The 18,795-nt window shown below is 44.6% G+C and overlaps 1 protein-coding gene across 2 annotated transcripts in view; it reads left to right on the top strand.

The window, feature by feature from the left end:
* The first annotated feature begins 400 nt into the window (after window positions 1-400).
* The window catches only part of LSAMP (limbic system associated membrane protein), a 1,013,191-nt gene continuing 994,796 nt past the window's right edge, over window positions 401-18,795 (top strand). Inside the window, exon 1 of one of the 2 annotated variants that reach the window (XM_030285948.4) lies at window positions 401-889. In XM_030285948.4, the coding sequence (XP_030141808.1) occupies window positions 823-889 (67 nt within the window). In that variant the 5' untranslated portion in view covers window positions 401-822. The remainder of the gene's footprint in view (window positions 890-18,795) is intronic. The other variant, XM_041719600.2, reaches the window with a different exon arrangement.

Below are 18,795 nucleotides of genomic sequence, written 5' to 3'. Positions count from 1 at the left end.
CAAAGATTAATGCAGACTGATGCTTGCTATTTTTTCCTGGAGGACTTGGCAGCTCTGTAATTACAGTCGGTGCGTCTGAATCTCCCTCTGGCCCTTGTGTACTGCCCGGCAGTGACACCAGCATCAGAGAGACCCTTGCTTCAGAATTTGTCAAGCAGAACTCTGCTGAGAAACCAAACCTGCCCTGCCGTGCCTCTTGTTGTGGCAATGAGGAATATTCTTATGCTGAATAACCTCCCCGTGTGCACTGGAGCTGCAGCCTCAGGGACTCTTGAACCCGGAATGGCTCATAGACTGTGATCCGAGAGATACATTTGTAGAGGAATGAGGGAACCATATTTCTATAGCATAATGTATATATATATTTATATCTATAAAAATGAAATAAATGAGCTGGCTTACAACACTAGGTGGCAGAGGTGGGATCTGTTCTGCTCCGAGCGCTGTCCTATAAGGCATTGCTTGTTTAAGTACAGTCGCATTTAGTTGGAGCTGCAGGAGAGAGACAGAGAGATTCTCTGTGTTTACAGCCAGCCCAGGCTACGGTGGAGCATCCAACCTGGCCCCCCCTTTCTCCAGCACTTGAAGGGGAGAGTGAGAGGTTATTTGGGAATCTGGCCACCGCGGGTCAGCTTGTGCTGCGACTGGATTGTCAGAGCTGGCAAAGCAGAGCCCAGAGGGACTGAAGGGAGACACGAATCCCATTTTCTTTGAGAGGAGCGAAGAGGGAGGAAAAAAAAAAAAAAGATAAATTGAGAGAGAGAGACAGAAGCGAAGAGACGGAGAAAAAGGCAGAGGAAGCGGAGCAAGTGAGAGAGAAGCATGAGGACCTACTGGCTGCACAGTATCTGGGTGCTGGGATTCTTCCTGTCCCTCTTCTCCTTGCAAGGTATGTGGTGAGTTCTTTCTTGCAACCTCCTCAAACCCCTCTGCTTTAATTGAGGCTGATGGACTGAGGATGGCCTGAAACATGGAGCTGGAAGCTGGAGCTTCCTCTCCCCCCCTTTTCCCCTCCAAACCTTTCCCCCCCCCGCCCCTTGCCTCAGGAAATAAGCCAAGGAGAGATCGCTGCTGGTGAATCCTATGGTTAGAGGACACTGCATGTGACTGACTTTGCTGCTGTATTTATGCTTTTGCAGAGGGGGAGTTGGTGGGGGGAGTACAGTTTAGATTTGCAATGGAAAAGAGTGGTGGGTGAAGGTGGGTATCCCCTCCATCCACAGCTGCTGTTTCTCAGCACTTTGGGTCACAAGTACCGATTCTCCTCGATTCTTTACCTTCCTAAGGAGAGAAGTGTTAAGTTTCTTTTGGGTTTTTTTGTTTGTTTGGTTGGTTTGTTGGTTTGTTTTGTGGGTTTTAATTATTTTTATTTTGGTTTTGTCCAGAGAGGGGGAGGTTAGAGGAATCTCTATGCCTCTTGTCTGTCTGCGAAAACACTATGTCCTTCCCTCTATACCAGGAGAGGGAAAAAAAAAAAATAAAAAAGGAGAGAGAGAGTGATGGAGGAAAGACAGGAGATGAAAATTTGTTGGGTATGGGGTTTTGTTCGGTGGAGAATTGCCAGCTGGGTTTCTTGCTTTAAGAGCCAAGTGTGAGTATGGAATTTAGTTCGAAGTGATGACAGGCATGCTAGCTGGTTTTGAGATGCTTTCTGTAAACAGGAGTTAAGGGTTAATGCATTCCATGCTGTATGTATTAATACATGTCACACATGTACATATAATCATAGCCTTCAAAACTGCAGCTTGTGCATGATCCACACTCACTCACACACATCAGTGGTCCTTCCTGAACACACACACACACACAGACACACACACTCTCAGGGATATAGCAGGGAAGATGAATAAACTCACTCTGGCACATACAGTTCTAGCTCCCTAGCACATGCAATTCCTGGAGAGTCTGCTTCTCTTGTGCTCACGTTCTCCTTTCCCCTTTCCCCCAGTCCCTCCTTCAAGCCTCCATCCTGAGCACCAGTGTTTGAGGTTGCCTGCATATTAAAATCCCTTGCCTGTCCTGCTGCACGAGCCTTGTAAGCCTGTGTGCACACATATACACACACATAGGTGAAAAGATAACTAAAGAATATAGATGTACTCTATCTGGCCTACACTGTGCCTCAGTCTTGCATTCATGGTGAGCTGCACCCTTAGAGCAGATCTCACTCGCACAGGGCTTTTTTCACAGTGCTTTTTTCTCACTCCTGTACATATTAGTGCAGGAGTGCCGTGCATGGAGATATGCCAGTCACAGCTTCCTCACTTCCCCTTAGCTCCTACTTTTACACACAGCCTTGCATGTACTGTTCTCTTCTATTTTGTGTCTACTAAGCAAATTCCCGTACAGGCAGGCTCCCTGTCACACACACGCTTTCTATTGCAGCCTCACACCTGTCACTCCTGCAAGCCCTCACTATGGAATCCTTCATTTTTTGCCACCTTCTCACATTTGCTGAGTGCTCCTTTTCATACAGTCTCACTTCTCCCATTTCTGGGTCTCGTACACATGCTTTTCACTGTCACATATTTTCTCTCAATTTACATTCTCTGAAGTCTGGACTGTGAATCCAATACCAGCACCTTCCAGCTGACTTCCTTCCTTGCTGTGAAGTGGCTATTTCTGACAGGGAAGGAGGATTATTCTCAGCATATAGGTTGTACATGGGGTAAGAGGAGAAGCAGTACCTGTGTAGCATAAGAAGATAACATCAGCAATGAAGTTGTGTAGCTTGGCAGGAACTTTGTCCTGCTCTGGAAGATTAGTCAGAGAACTGTCAAGAAAGATGGACATTGGCAAGTCACATTGACTCTGAGCATTGCCTTTCTGATGCACATTTCCTAGCCTGGAGACCACTGCTCCACGCAGTGCTTTGAAGTCAGAAGCCTTCCATGAGTTGTGACCAGAGCATCCTGATGCCAGCACAGCCAGGAGCTGTTTTAGTCCGTCCTTGTAGCTGGAGCTAATGCCAGGCTACGGGCATGGACAGGCTTTTACCTTCTGTTTTAGTGAGTTAGTATCGTCCCTGTAGAATCAGCCACATCTATTCTCATTTTGAAGGCTTTAGGGAAGGTCTTTTGAGGTCTGTATTATCATGTATCCTCTAAAAGGATAGAGGCATCACAGCTGCCTTCCCTAGGTTTTGCGATGGGATAGGATGGTGTGATGTTGTATGAGTGTTTGCAAACCTGGAGCTGCTTTTTTGACTGCTCCTAAACTTCTGGCATGATATAAACCAGAGCACTGGATCTAGTTTTATAGCCAGCAGTAATTTCCTTCCTCCGATGTGAAGAGTGAGAGAATGGGGAGGCAGGAACACTGGGGCTGCATGGGAGGAGTAGGGCGCTGCCTGAAACAAGCCTGAAGATATTTGACGGAGTTAAAAATGGGTGGGAAAATATTGTGCCCTTAAAAAGACCCAACAAACAAACACAGCACCCCCCCATATTTATTTAAAATTAATTGTTTTTCACTGAAAGCCGTGGTAACAAGCCTTGAACGCTTCTCTAACCCTGCTGAGCACAACTCTGTGGAGCTGTTCCCCCAGGAAACGGCAGCATTGGCTTTGACAGGCAGCGACCCCGGTCAGAACCCTGCCAGGACCTTTGTGCGCGCATCCCTCCGGAGGCAGACGGCTGAGCCTGCACCCCCGCGAGCCACCCAAAACCCGTCCGTGCCCCCTCTCCCCTTTTCCTCGCTGTCCACTTGGGGGTGTAGCGGTGACCGCAAAAGCAGCTCCTTGTCTTTGTGCGCTCTCGCAGAGCCCCAGGGCGGGGGAGAAGGGCTGAATAGCAGGCGCGGGGGTGCGGGAGGAAGCGCAGCTGAGCCTGGCAGCGGAGCGATGGGTCGGCGGTGCCAAGCGGCCAGCGCAGCCTGCCTCCCCCGCGCCTGCCAGCGGGATGCCAAGCGCTGCCTGTCCCCTGCCCGCGGGGCCTCGGGGGCTTTGGCACAGCTCCGCCTTTGCTCTTCCCCCCTAGGCTGGATGCTCCAAATCCTGCACAGAGGATTTTTTATTTTTTCCTCCCCCCCGATCACTATGTTTCCTCGTTTTGGTGGCTCAGGATTCTTGCATTTCTCTGCTGCTGCACTTGCAGTGCTCCTTGGGAGGCAGGTGGCTCGGGGGCGGGATGGTTGTTCCTCCTGCGTGGTGCACGGGCCTTCCTGCCCCGTGGGGGTTGGAGGAATAAAAGTACCTACACACCCCAGCCCTGCCGGTGGGTGGGATTTTCCAGGATTTTCTAGCGGCATGCTGCAGCGCTTCCCTCGAATGAATTTGTTTCTTAGCGCAATGTGCCCCAAAGCGTCTGAGAGATATCAGATTGTTGAATTGGATTGTATAGCTGAATTTTTATTTTGCTTTTCCCCAAGTCAAAAAATGAGTGCACGAGTATGGGGCGGAGAAGCAAATGCTTAGGGTTTATGAAAAATTTGCATTTAGATAATTTAGAAGAATTTTGTGTTGATGTTTGCACTTTCACTTACTATTACTCTTACTTAGCTGTCAATATGAAAATTAATTTTTATTTCCTCACCCTGAGCATTTTGTTTTAAAAAATGAATGCCTTGAGAAATTATACATTTCCTTCAGCATTGCTTTAAGTTGAAAAGTCTTCTAAACAAATTCTCTCTGTTGAAAAATAGCAGCTGTTTCCAATCAGCAATTTGCTTAAAAAATACCAGCTTGTTTTAACGAACCTCCCTGACAACCCCACCTAATTGGTTAATTGTAAAAGACTTTGTGTTTTAAAAAAATAAAACCAGCCAGTTTAGTGGAGTGGATGGTTTAGGAAAGGACATTCTGAACTGGCCTGTATGGTCCTGGCAGCATTTATTTGTAGTGTATTTCTTGAGCTGCTCAAGGGTGATCTTGAATGAGGAACGAGGCTGATGAAAGAAATAACAGAAACAGCTGGGTAAGTGGCATAGGCTGCTTTAGGTTGGCACACAGCAGGAATATTATCTGTAAAGTCTTGTGTTTTGTGAGGTTACTGGCAATGGTGTGTTTGTTAATGTGTGAGGTGTGTGTGTGATCTGTATGGATGGAAGTGTACCCGAGTGTTCCTGTGCTGATAATGTGTCATGGATGGGGAGAAGGCAGGGAGGGAGGAGCAGCAGCGTGAGTGCCAGTGGTGACATTGTGGTGCACGGGGAACAGCACAGGGCCATTGTGATGCAGTTGGATAACATTTAGATACTGCCAACTGGAGAGGAAAAAAAAAAAAAAAAACTTTCCCTGCTCTCCTGAATATACTTTTCTTCCTATCTGTTTCCAGTTCTCTCTTCTTGAGTAAGGCAAGGGAAGCTCTCACAGGCTGGACTGTATTGATGAGGCAACAACTCACTCAGCTGCCTTGCATTCCCTTAAATGATGAAGAGGTTTAATACATGAAACAATATACTTTTCTTGTAGGCTTAGGACAGGGAAGAAGTAGAGAAGGCTTTTTATCTGCAAACAGGGAGCATTGAAAAGATATCCCAAGTGTTTCTTCCAGTTCAATTCAGTGATTGCTGACCATAATAATCAATAATTATACAAGTAAGAACCCATTTCCTCTAGCTGTTATGAATCTAAGCACTCAGCTACCTGCTCAAAGGGCTTTGTTATGATAAGTAAAAATTTGCTTCATCTTTTATTCTCAGATATCTTTTCTCACACAAGAGTTTTACTAGTTCTGTAACAAAGAGCCAAGTTCCCAGCGTTTTGGGGCATTCCTTTTCAGCCTTGGAGAACACTTATGTGTACGCTAATGGTCTGAGGAGGAGATGTGCTCTTTTATAGGTATTCTTTTCACTTTTTTTTTTTCACTAGCAATAGAGCTCCTTCAAGTCAGGGTGGGGAATACAGCTGCTCTCATCCTAGGCTGCTGGCAGAACCAGTGCTTTAGGCGTGCACACCCTTTCTGTGTGCTGGCTGTGTAAGCCTTGAGTGAGCCAAGGCTCTTGCCTTGCTGGTGGGGCCTGGACCCTTCCCCCAGCAGATTTACCCTGTGCAAGGCTGAGTTGCTTAGGACTGGGATAGACAAGGGATGCTGATTTATAGGACCGGGATAGACAAGGGATGGTGATGTACAGGTCCCACAGCAGCATCTGGGTGTTGTCTGCAGTTGCCTGGTGGGGCTGAGCCAGTTTTGGGGAGCTGTAGCACTGCTTGCTTTCCTGTGTGCTGTACAGAGAGGACTGGTGGCAAAAGCTGATGAAGAGTAAGGGCAAGGGACATCCTTTTATCTGGACACATCAGAACACCTGTGGAAGAGGATCAGCTGAGGTGCTTGCTGTCTAACAGAGGTTGTTAAAGGACTGGATGATCTGAGTGAAGTCTATAATGGTACCAGACAAAGATATCCTGGAGGAGTCTGGAGAAAATCTTTCATGTATGCCTTTGAACACAGGGACATGTGTTTTGCCAAATATAATCTCCTTTGTGCATAGGGTGCTGCTGGAAGGATGCAGAATTTTGCTGTCTGTGGTCCCTACAGGAAGCATGAACCTTTGCTTCTTTGGTATCCCCTTCTCCTTAAAAAGGTGCATAACAGTTTCATTTTGTGCTCAAACTAAATGAGTAATGATTTTGGCAGCTAAAGTACTCTTCCTGCTGTCAATTTATCCATGATAAAACCAGAAATATCAAATACCTTCCTGGCCCCCTCTGAGAGGGAACTAAAGGCACGTGCAGGTGAGTATGTGAGACACAACCCTCTCCTGGTGTCAGCATGGGAAAAAAAAGGGAAAAAATGCTGGGAGTACATAATTCTTACAGAAATAGGCAAAGGAAAAAGAAGCCCAGGTTTGATTCTGTGCTGTGCCACTGCACTGTGGTGCTTTGGCTGATGCTGAATTTCCTGGAGGCTGAGGCATTTCCTTGTGAGGCAGCCCTCAGTAGATCATCTGCCTGTGTGGCAGCCTTGCCCTACTCACTTGCATGGGAGGAAAAGGAAAAGCATTAGGGCTGCTACCCTAATTTTTCTGAGCCAAAAGAGTATTCTGTCTCACAGTGAAGTCTTGCTGGCCATATCTGCTGTTTTAATGTTCCTGGGGAAGAAATTCTGCATGACTACATGCTGAGGGTAAAGGGCCCTTTACACTAGCCATGCTTATTGGTCACTCACAAGCATAAAATAGGATTTTTCAGCGGTTGTCAGCTGTAGAGGTACTGGACTTTGAATGGTACCTCTGAGAGGGGATGGTTTTGAATGCAATGCAAGCTTATACATATCCAATTAAGAAAGGCTGGTGTAATGTAGTTTTATTTTTGGGGGGTTCTTTTTGGCCTTTTTTAAAGGATTGGTTTGTTTTATTAAAAAAAAAAAGTTAGCATGAGAAGGCAGGTATCAAAGGAGGGGCTTTGGCTTTAAGCAAAGGTGAGCGTGATCATAGCCGTGGGCTCACAGTCTGGCTTTTGCAGTCCCCAGGTTATATAAAGCATCCAAAGGAAACTCAGTTCTTGAAATTTGTTCCCTTCCCTAAAGTTCGCTTCTCTGTGACCTCATGGATGTAGGTTTCTGCATTTCTTTCTGGTTTGGCAGAGCTCTCCCACAAAAAGGGTGCCCCTCTCCTTTTTCTGGTGATGATGATTGTGCTGCTGGGAGGGGGAAGATGTGGCAGGCAGGTCATGAGCACTGGCATGAGGAAGGGAGCAAGCAAGGAGACAAACAAAAGGCTGTGGGCCTTTCCAATTGGGAAATCAATAGCATATGAGTATGCAATGTAAGTGTGTAATCACAGCTCCCTCCCCTCTGCCCCTAAGCACTTACATTGATGGGGAGTTGCAGGCCAGAACCAATTAATCCTTGCAACCTGCTAGGACAATAACTATTAATATTCTTCTGCATGTACTCTGGTTGCTGCACCTGCTTGGAGCCTGGCTGTGTTTGACCCTCAGCAGCTGACCCAAAATTCCACCAAGGGAGCAAGATTCTTTCTGATCATGAGCCTTGCAGCCACTGCACTGTTACCTGACCTCCTCTTGTGGATGTTGGAGAGGCTGACTGGGGGCATATGCACTTGACTGTCTGAAAAATGAGGGATTTGCTGGCAAGGTTTTGCCTGCAGGAAGGAGGGGTTATCTGAAGGGGCATCTGTGGAATTTTTGAAGCATAAATGTCTTTAGACTTTTCTCATGTTGGTACACCTTCATGTAGTGAAGTATCTACTCTTTGCCTTGTAAAGGTACTTTGTACAATGGGATGGAAACATCCAGTTTTATTTGTGCCTGTATACATGATCTGGGCATAAAGGTATGGACTTTGCATAGCTCTTCCTTGGCTTTTGGGAAGGTGCATGTATGGAGCAGAAGATGATATATATCATGCCTATGCATGCACATGCATTTGAGTGTGTGCATGTGACAGATAATGCACAAGTTGAGTGGTAAGATGCTTGAGAAATGTTAACAAATCTGGTCCAGAGTTGTATTTTGTGCAAGGGACTTGTCATGAATGTTAGTGCAGGAGGTGAATGCAGCCTGATTGCTGATAGGAATGTCTGTGTAGCTACGTGTGCTTTTGGAGTGACCATTATTCATAGTGCATTTGCATCCTATCTTGACATGGCTAGAGATTGTTGCAGTGAAACAGAATTGTTTCTGTGGCTTGGCTACCCCTCCTCATCTTTCTGCGATAGCCTCGGTGTAAGGTGGCAACTTAGTCACACTTCAGTCACTTAGGCAGGAAATACAGCCTAGAGAGTGGAAAGGACATGTTTGACTCCTACACTTTCACGGGAGAGTTTCTGGGAGTAGAAGGAAGAGGATAAAAGGAGGCTTTCTTACATGCATGCACAAGTTGCATTGTTTTTTATTAGTCCAACATATTCAAAAATAGCACAACCTGACTGAACCCACCTTCCTTGCGTAGCTATGCTGTTTTATGAGGTGGATGCAGCCTGAAGCAGTAAAATCAGAAAGTTTGTACTCTGACTGTTACCTTCATTAACACAGCCTTGCTGGTTTAACTTCCTCAACAGCACTGTCCAGCTCTGTCCAGTGTGGTTGTGTTCTGTCCAGCCTCAGTTTGGGTAGCTGAGCAGGACAGACCTGCCTGGAGATGCCCTTGTGAGGTGTTCTGCACTTCTGGATCTCCTGGAGAGGAAAGGAAACTATTTGTCTGGAAGACTGTGTCGATGTTGGGCTTTTACAAACAGTAATTTCTTGGTGATTCAAAGAAAAAAAAAAAATCATGCTAGCTCAAGTGGAGTAAGAGTTGTCTGTAGTCGAGACCAGCTAAGGGAGGGAAGGCAGGAAACAGTGGAAGCTAAAGTGAGGGTACGTAAGCTCTCCTCTAATTTAATGTATCCTAGGTGCCTATTGGTGACTGGTTTCTGTACTATCCAGCAGCCACAGAGCTGCAACAGATTGGGATGTTGATTAAAAAAAAAATCCAGCTGCAGCATGAGGTAAATGAGCTGTGGCATTGCCCCAGAGGGACCTAGAGCTACGGTCAGCAGTGCAGTCTTCATTCTCCTTTGGCCTGCTGTGTGCATAGAGGAAAGAAAGAAAGGGCCATTCTGCCTGGCCTTGCTCTGTCTATCCTAATGTAAATATTTGTAGCAGCAGCCTTTTCTTCAGGCTTCAAGGAACCTCACAAGACCCCGGCATGTAGGCTCTGCTCATCCCCTGGTCAACCCCAAGAGTTTTTGGTTGCTTTCTCTTCTTTGTCCTGCTGACCAAAGTGACCCAAATCACCACAAAAATTGAATTGAACACCTCAAGCTCTCCTGGATCCTGAAGCTTTGTTGTAGCTGCTGTGAAGGAGGAGCGGCCACGTGAAACATATTGGGGAAGTAGAAGACTTCAAAGCTCTGCTTTCTTTCCCCACATAGGAGTAGCAGCTCTGGAATTCTTTCGGGCCTGGGGATGCTAAGTGAGAAGAGGTTTTGAAGTTGTTACAGGGAGGGTCTTAGGGTGATCTTGATCTAGAAGAAACCTTCTTATGGAGCTGCCACATTTTCTTGGTGCCTTGGTGATAATAATGTCAAGGTTTTGTGTTCGATCCCCATGTGGACCATTCACTTTAGTTGTACTCAATGGTCCTTGTGGGTGCTTCCCAACTCAGACTATTCTGCGATTCAGGTGTCTTGAGAGCTGGCAGGAACCTTGACAGATTTCTTTCTGAACTCTTTCTCAAGTTCTCCAGAAGTTTGTTGAAGCAAAGCAAAGATCTTTGCACAACATTTCTGTTTCACCAAAATGGCATTTTTCTAATAAAGAATAAAAAGGTGTTTTGTTGGAAAAATTCCAACTTGAGTTTCAAGAACAGATTAAGGCACAAGTGCTTAAAGGCTTTCCTGTGATGTATTATTTTCTGTCATAAGTCTATATCAGAGTCTCGGCTGCCATCTGAAACAAAAAAGTATTGAAAACTGTGGCCTTTATAAGTGTTATCAAAAACTTGAAAATAGCTGGTGTCTGTCCTGAGCCTGCTGGCAACTGAAAGTGCTGAAGATCTGCCCTCACTGATTTTGGAACTGGATTTCCTTGAAAGAGACACAGCTGGTGTCACTGTGGAGGAGGGAATGTCCAGTGAGCAGAACTTGTGTCTGCAGCGATGCTGTGTCTGAACCAGAGGACAAGCATGTGCATGTGTCTGTGTGTGCATGGCATGTGCAGGGCCTGTGCTGTGATCACCAGAATTGCAGTCTAGCCAGATAACAAGCTGTTGTTGTTTACAGCACTTGGTTCCGGGCACTTCAATTCCAGAAAGATGTAAACAAAATTAGAGGGAATTCAGAGGATTGCAAGGAGAATGATTAAGGGGCTGGAGGGACTGACTTATGAAGAATGCTTGTGAGAGCTAAATATATAGTTGTTTTGGCTAAATGACTAAAGAGGAGCTATGCTAATCATGTAGGCATACTGGGAAGGCATGAAGAATTGTATGGTGTGGACTCAGAGCTAGAAGAGTCTCTCATGATAGAAAATTTAGAGGTAGAAAGAAAAAAATTGGCAGGAGAGGAAAAATAGTTAATGGAAGAAAGAGATTCGATGGTGATATAGCTTTGTTAAGAATCATGGTGGAATTGCTGTCATTTGGGACATCTGAAGTTTGGCTGGGCAGAGCCCTGGAGAATAATCCATGCACTACAAGCATGAAAAGGTCCCTTGAGAGACAGTCTAGATGCCTTAATAGATTTTTATGCTGTCATTAATTTCCGAATCACAGCTAACACTTCCAGTCTGACAAAGAGCCATATTTTTTAAAGTGTTTTTCTTTCTTGCCTTATTGTATTATTTGTGCTGTGATGCAAATACTGGTGTAAGACATGCAAGGAACTCTCCTGTATTAACAATTGAAATCCTAATTGTATCAGCTGCTTAACTCAGAGACCTTTTTCCTCTTTCTTTTAGTGGAATGTTCATTGAGATTTGTCTGATACATGGGAAAAGGCAGCCTGCTGGATGCCCAGTAAGGTGAAAACCCAGTGCCTGTGACTGTGTCCTGTGAGTTGTGTTAGGCTTTGACAGGTTCCCCATTGACACACATGGTACATATAGGCTCTGCTCTTTCTTTACCTTGCACATTCTCAAAATGTGTAACTGAACACTGGACTGCTCCCTTCATGTTGGAACTCAAAATGTCCCTCAGACATTTTTGGAGTTTCCAGACCCTGGTCAGAAGCATTTGAGACCCTGGCAGGCAGCTGGAAACAGCTGTGATTTTGGGTTTGAGCCATGGAATGATTTACCAACTTTGCAGGTAGAACAAGAAGTCACAAAAGTTTAGATATTATAGTAGAAATAGTTACAAAGTAGAGAGAAAAAAATTTTAATATTGTACAAAAAAATGTTAACACCTATATAAAAAACTTTTACTTTATACATAAAAGTCAAAGAATTTAAAATAAAAGAATGTAAACCAATCCTGTTCCTCCTCTTTCTTCTTCCTTACCTCCATATTCTTAATGATGTTAGCACTCATAAATTAGTTTAGAGTAAAAAAACACCGTTTAATATAAGTAATAAATATTAAAACAACTATCAACATTTATCACATAATATACCGTGTAAAAAATAACAACCCAAAAACAAAACCAAAAAAAAGTCAAAGAGTGTCAAAAGTGTGTGTGCCTCTGCCAAAGCTACTAACCAAATTGCAGCAACCAAAAAAAGTCTTTTAGATAGCTTACAATAAACTGCCTTAAAACCAAACAACAAACAACTACTAAGTTTTCTTTAAAAGCATGAGTTAAAAAAAACCAACAAACTTTACCACCACAAAAAACCCCTAAACCAAACCTAAATTCCAACACCTTCAGGCTCAGAAGTTGATGTGTTTGACCTGGTAGCATTCCTGGCACGTCAAAAGAGCTGAGCCCTCCCAGGGCTGTGAGCTGGAGGGAGCTGGGCCAGTGAGGGAGGCAGCAGTAGAACAGGATGCCAGGAGACTGCCAACCTCCAAGCTCCCCAAGATGGGGATCACACAGCTGGTTTGTTCTTATCTCACCTACAGCAAGAACTGAAGAGTGAAAGTGAGTTTGGTGGTGTTGGCTGCTTGGTTTATTGGGAATGGGAGAAGGCAGAATTGAGAGCAAGTTTTGTAGTGGCTGCTGGCTGGTACCATGGACTTCCAGAGGTAAAAGGTATTGTGGCTTGACTGAAAGAGCCAGAATACATAATGGGAATTATCCAGACTGAAGATTATTTGTGCCATGGATGCAGACCCAGAGAGAGAGTTCATCATAGTTTATTAGCTCAGGTACAGCACTATGCAAATTGCAATCTGTTTCCTTGGGCAGGCAGCAAGGAGCACCTTTTGCATTTCATGAAGTCCAGAATGTTCAGTGTTGCTGGATCTCTCCCAGTCAGTGTAAGGCCTGCTAGAGGGCCTCAGCAGTGCCAGGGAACAAAACGTGGAAGATAGCTGACTCTGGGTGGAAATTGATGCTACTCAGTGTGGACTTTTTGACTAGCCTTGTTATGTTCAAGGTGGCTGCTGGTAAAGATGTCCTTAGCACATGCACCTCAGCAGGATGGGCAAGCTCTTCAGCTCAGGTGAGGTGCAGTGGGAGTGCAGTTGGGCTCTGGCTCTGAAACAGAGACAAAAAACATTGTAGACTTGGGTTGTCTGTGCTGAATGTTGACTTTTGATGTTGGAATCTCCTCTTTGAAAAATCTGTAGGCCCTGAAAAGAATAAAAAAATACCCTCTTACCCTCCATCTTTGCATTAGGTAGAAGTTCTGCATTTGTACCAAAATGGGAAAAATGGGAGATGTGAGAAATTAACTAAAAGATGATGAAGTGGAGAAGATTGGAAACACCAAAGGTGATAATCTGCGTTGGCAGATATGAATTGCTCTGGAATGGTAGCATGTTTGCTCAGAGAGATGGAGAGCTTGGAATAGAGATTCGAAGACCAATGGACCTTTTGTTTCCTGTGTTATTTTGGCAATCTGTGTGCCCTCTAGTGGCACAGCTCATCGAGGGAGGTGGAGAACTACTGCTCCTACCATTTGCAGCATCACCTAGGAGGAGGGACTCTGTGCTGGTAGCCCAGAGGATGAGGTTTCTCTGGCTCACTGCAGAGAGAGGAAAGGGGTGAGAGCAAGATAATTGGTGTAGTAATTGTGTTTTTTGCACGCAGGAAATTGATTTGTTACAGCACCTTTGAATCATTGTTCCGTAGGATTTTGCTAATCTCATTCTAACCCCGCAGAACGTTTGTCGCTTTGCACCCAGCGATTGAGCCAGAGCGTGATCCTGCTGCCTCCTTTAGTTACTGGGGCAAAGGTACAGCAGCAGGAGACCTTGAAATACATTTCTGCAACTGGGGCTACAGGATGGAGCTCTGGGTCCCCTCTCTGTGTTGCATGAACTGCAACTCTGAAAGGAAAAGAGAGACCAGGGTGTTATAAGGAAGAGGACAATTGGTGGCAAACTTGTTTGTTTTGCTGTGCTGAGCTTCTCAAGAAAAACCCAAGCACTTCAAAGGCAAAATCAAAAATCACCCAGACATCCATTTTCTCAAATTCCTGTTTGTATGTCTAACAGCAGCATTACCTAATAGCAATGTTCATAGGAAGGGGAACTCTTCTCAAATTAAATTGATTTTTTTGTTTCTCTGTCATTTACATGTTTGAACTAAGTGAAAAAACTGGATTGATACTATATAGTCACTACTTTTGTTAGTAGCCAGATCTGGTGCTGTAAAAATGATCACATGAATAGTAAAAAGAGAAACTGTTTGGGAAAATATGCTTGTTATATGAAAACTGTTACAAAGAAGAATTTCTCGTGGGTAGCATGGCCTTTTTGAAAGAAATGGAGACTGCTTCCAAGCCAGTACAATATAAGACATTGAAATCTATTTCTGTTCCAAAACAGAGCAGGATCTGGAACATGGTTGTCCCACAGTTCAGAAAGCACATTAATCCCCAGGCCCTGGCCTGCTTTGGAGAGGTTGAATTTTTCTCTCTGACTGTGTTTTTAGCCACTATACGTGTTAGAGCTCTGTGACTTCCACCATCCAGTGGGGCTTGCATTAAGTGCTAGATAGTAGGCAAGCAAAATAAGTCTGTACTTGTTACACAGACACAGGTGAAGAAGTTCCCATTTCCAAAATCCCCCGGTCCCAGATCTCTGTTCCTTGGCTTGCTGTGCTGAAGGCAGGCTGTGGGAGAGCCCCTTCTTGTCACAGCAGGTGGCTGAGAAATGCTCCTTGGCTCTGTGAGCAGAGGTGGCAGCAGCAGCACAGCCCTTGCAGGTATCTCAGGAGCAATACTGGGCATGGTGGCCACAGAAGGAGAGCTGCCACTCTGTATTTCACTTGGCAGTTTTGGAGGTGGGCAGCTCTGTTGAATTTGTAAAATGTACAGTGTGGTGTCCGTTCAGCAGTCAGTGTGGTCATTTTCTTTTTACTCCTGCTGTTCTGCTGCTTGCTCGCTGCAGCTGCAAGGAAGGGGAAAACATAGCTCTTTTCTTTCATCTCCCTGCATTAAACATTAACCACACATCCCACTTCATTTTTCCTACTGCTGCAGCTTTATGACCAAAACAAGGGACCAAAGAAGTACTCGTAGTAAAATCAAGTAGTCCAACAACTTTTATGATGTCTACCTCCTGCACCAGGGTTATACTACTGAGAACGTATGATCTAATGGTTTTTTAGAAAACCATCAGTTCTGCATTGGAGTTTGAGTTCTGCTCTGTGGCCTTACTTGTTGTTGTGGGGTAGAAGATTGCCTAACTCCTTCTAAATGACTATTTTGCTTTTTCAGAGTATTTTATGTGGGAACAAAAAAACAAAAAAAAAACCAAAAAAACCCAAACAAAAACAAACAACAAAAAAACAAGGAAAGAGAAAAAAAATAACTGTAAGGACTATTTGTCAGGTTTAGGTAGACCCAAAGTAGAGTCTCTAATCCAATTTCATGCAGCAAAGGCTTCAAGCCTGGATTTATGCTGTCTCTCTCTAGGAGGTTAAGGATGTTCTGTTCAGTTTCCTTGTCCTTGGCAGTACCTATTCCAAACTGAGGCTACAGAAATCCTAAACTGGGACATGTCTGTGAGGGAAAGAGTTGTGACCTGTGTCCTTTTATCAAATATTGTTCTGCCCTACTGAGTGAGAGGATATCTTTACCCTTCTGCTTTTTCCCAGCAGTTTCTTCCTATCTTGTTTGTTCCTCTTGTTGAGGGTACTACTCCAAGCACGGGATCTTTGTTCCAGTCCAAGCAAATTTCTTACAGGGTCTGATCTGGAGCTTAAGGGTTGCATCTTGGGAACCAGACAGATGACTTAGTTTGCAGAAACTACAGGACCAGTGATGTGAATGCAAGAAATAAAGCATCTACCCAGATTCTTGGATTCAGTAGTGTCTTGCAGAGCAGGCTGGCAGCCGGAAGAAACACTTTCTCATGCATAAATTTGGGCACCTTTGAGTTGCAAATGACTAAGAGAGAATAAAACACACATTGCCACTTTCATGGGGACACCTTTAAAGCCAGGACTGTGCTTTCAATTAACTCTGCCGTATGTGGCCAAAGTCGACAGTGCATAAAACTTTGATAATTTCACATTTTAAAAATGTATCGGAAACTCTCATTCGTATATCTTCACTGAAAATTTCATGAATTGCACATTTCCTGGTGTTAGATGTTCAATAAACTTAAATTATGCAGCAATTTACATCTAGAAGATTTGCTTTAAAACTGAAGTCTGGCTTTTTCTCTTTTGGGTTGAGAACAGCTCTTTCTTTTTCTGCCTCCAACAGTTAGAATGGGCAGTTTTGTTCAGATATTGTTGGAGATCTGTAGTGACCACTTAGTAGGAAAAACTCTGACATGAGGGAGATGTGAAAGGCAAATGGCTAGACACAGGTGTATCCCTCTTGTTTGAGCCTGATGTTGCATTTTTATTCATTTCACAGGCATAAGTATTGGCTGTATCCATTTTCAGCAAGATTTTTCTATATTTTAGTGTATTTTCAACTAATTGGGGAACTTGAGATTAGAGGGAAGAGCAAGCTTGAATCAAATCCCAGTTTGTGAAATCCCAGGTGGCAGTTATTAGCAAAGAGTACTTCCAGGACATTAGTAGTCAGGTTGCTGGGGACATCTCCCTAGATTGTAGACTCCCAAGGTAAACTCCCAGTTTTAGAGGATGAAATTATGGGGTGTTCTGTCCATTGATACAGACCAGTTCTTGAAGTACCCTGCTCATCTCAAGCAGTGCTTTATTTCCGTGCCATATCCAAATTTGTGCTTTTATCTGTGTGACCTGAAAGGAATAACATGCACTGTGATGAGGAAGACTTTGAACAAGGCTCTCTGGAGCTATTTCCTCCCTTTCAGTGATCTCATTTCAAAGCTTTTCATGGTTACCCAACTTTCTCATCCTCCTTGTCCTTACTGTAACCAAGCTGAGAGTATAAGTAAGTTCTAACACACTCCTGCTTTTCCATAAATGATTTCTATGCTCAACTACGGATGAAGAGGAAGGAAGACAAATCAGAGCCCAAGGTCCCTATGTACAATCCTGGGACAGCACTGATGCTGACAAGCATGTGTTCTCAAGGTGATCTGTTGACCATGACAATGCTGGTTTGTAAGAGAGGTGTCTTAAAATTTCCTCAAATGTCCCAAAGAGTGTTTCTAATCAGGAGATAGCTTCAACTTTCTCCTGCAATATTGCCTAGTGACTTCCATCACCTATTGCATCTAGGAATAGAAAGAAATAGGACGTACTGTACAGTTTTGTTTGCCATCAACTAAGGAAAAAAAAAAAAAAAAAGCTGTGAGCTAAGTTGGTGGCAGAGCAGAACCTGGAGGACTTGTTCTCTGTCCAGTTCCCTTGCATGGCACTCCTAGTTTGAGTCTCCCTGGGCAGGGTAATGGGCAGCAGTGCTGGCAGAAAAGGCGAAGGAGAGAGGAGAGGTGCAGGGAAGTGGTCAAGAAGAGGGAGGCTCCCTGGAAGATGCCTGAAGGAAGGAATGGGGTGGATTTGACAGTGATGCAGGGAGGAGGGGAACAGAAGTGCCTGACAAGCTTTTGAAGCCCTGTTTGCTTAATGGGAGCTCTTGCAAAGACACAGTCTGCATAAGCCATCAAGAGAAGATGGCTTCTCCCAGGGCCCTTGCAGCTGCACAAGGCTATGATAACAGAAATTAACTTCATCTCCTTTGTCTTGCTTTCCAAGAGCCCCAGAATAGTAGTTATGAAAACGGTGCTGTTTAATATTGCCTTTGATCGAGCAATCCAACGGGAGCCCTGGGCTTGTTCAGCTCGGCTTTGTTAGTTTCAGACCCCAAGGCAACAAGCCGTTGCCTTCAAAGCCCAGGCAGGGCTGCATTAAGTGTGAGGCACGCAGCAGAAATCCCGTTTTGTCAATTCAAATGGTGCTCACCTAGCAGCAGTGCCTGAACCTCAAGATCCACAGCAAAATGTGGGAAGCAGGGCACACAGATATCCCCTCTGGAAAGAGCCTATCTCACAAGCCAACAAAGAAGGCAATGCCTTCAAAAGACAGCAAAACAGGGTGGATCTTTCTTGTAATTATCCAGTTTTAATATGGTACCTTTTTTATTTGCTGCCAACTAGTGTCCCAGTACATTACAGCCAGGTGGTGTGTGATGCACGAGGACATCACCACTGGAGAAGAAAGCTTCCATTCATCTCCTTCACCTCCCTCTAGTAGATGGGCATCTTTCCTCCAACACTGTCCTGTGGGCACTGCATGTACACTTTGGCCAAGGCCTCCAATCTAGTTGGGTATGAGCACTGGAAGTCACCAAACATCTGACCTAGCAAGAGTCAGCTTTCGGAGATATTTGCTACTTAACCAGTAAACAGCGTGAAAGCAGCTACTGAAAAAGGTCTGTGCTAGGGGAGGTCTGCAGGAGGGCTTGTGAGAACCAGGAGGGTATAAACAGCTCATCTGTTTCCAGATGGGTGGTTACCTGAATGCACCATAACCCATGGGCACACAAGTGCAGGGACTAATGGTCTCTCTGCAGGCAGTGCTGAGAGATGGAACTGTGCTAAGGAAAAGACTGGTGTGCTTTTTTTCTTTAGTCTCTTTCATTGCTTAATTATGAGACTCATTCTACTTTATATCCCCCTGTATGTCAAACGGGTGTGATCAGATATTGTTAAGTGGTTGTATAGGACTCATGAAAATTATAAATAGAGCAGGGCTTCTTTGGATGCCTCGAAGAGCCTACTTCTAGTTTATTGGGGACTGGTGCTTAGCCTCAATCTTCCCGTATCTGTAAACTGCATCTAGAGTAGGTTTGATTATGAAATGTCCAGGAACCTGTTGGGATACTTTCCTCTTATGGAAACCGTGTGCTCCCACTGAAATAAAGGA

The sequence above is a fragment of the Taeniopygia guttata genome, chromosome 1, assembly GCF_048771995.1.
Source record: "Taeniopygia guttata chromosome 1, bTaeGut7.mat, whole genome shotgun sequence".
NCBI lineage: Eukaryota > Metazoa > Chordata > Aves > Passeriformes > Estrildidae > Taeniopygia > Taeniopygia guttata.
This window is presented reverse-complemented; position numbering and strand designations above follow the sequence as displayed.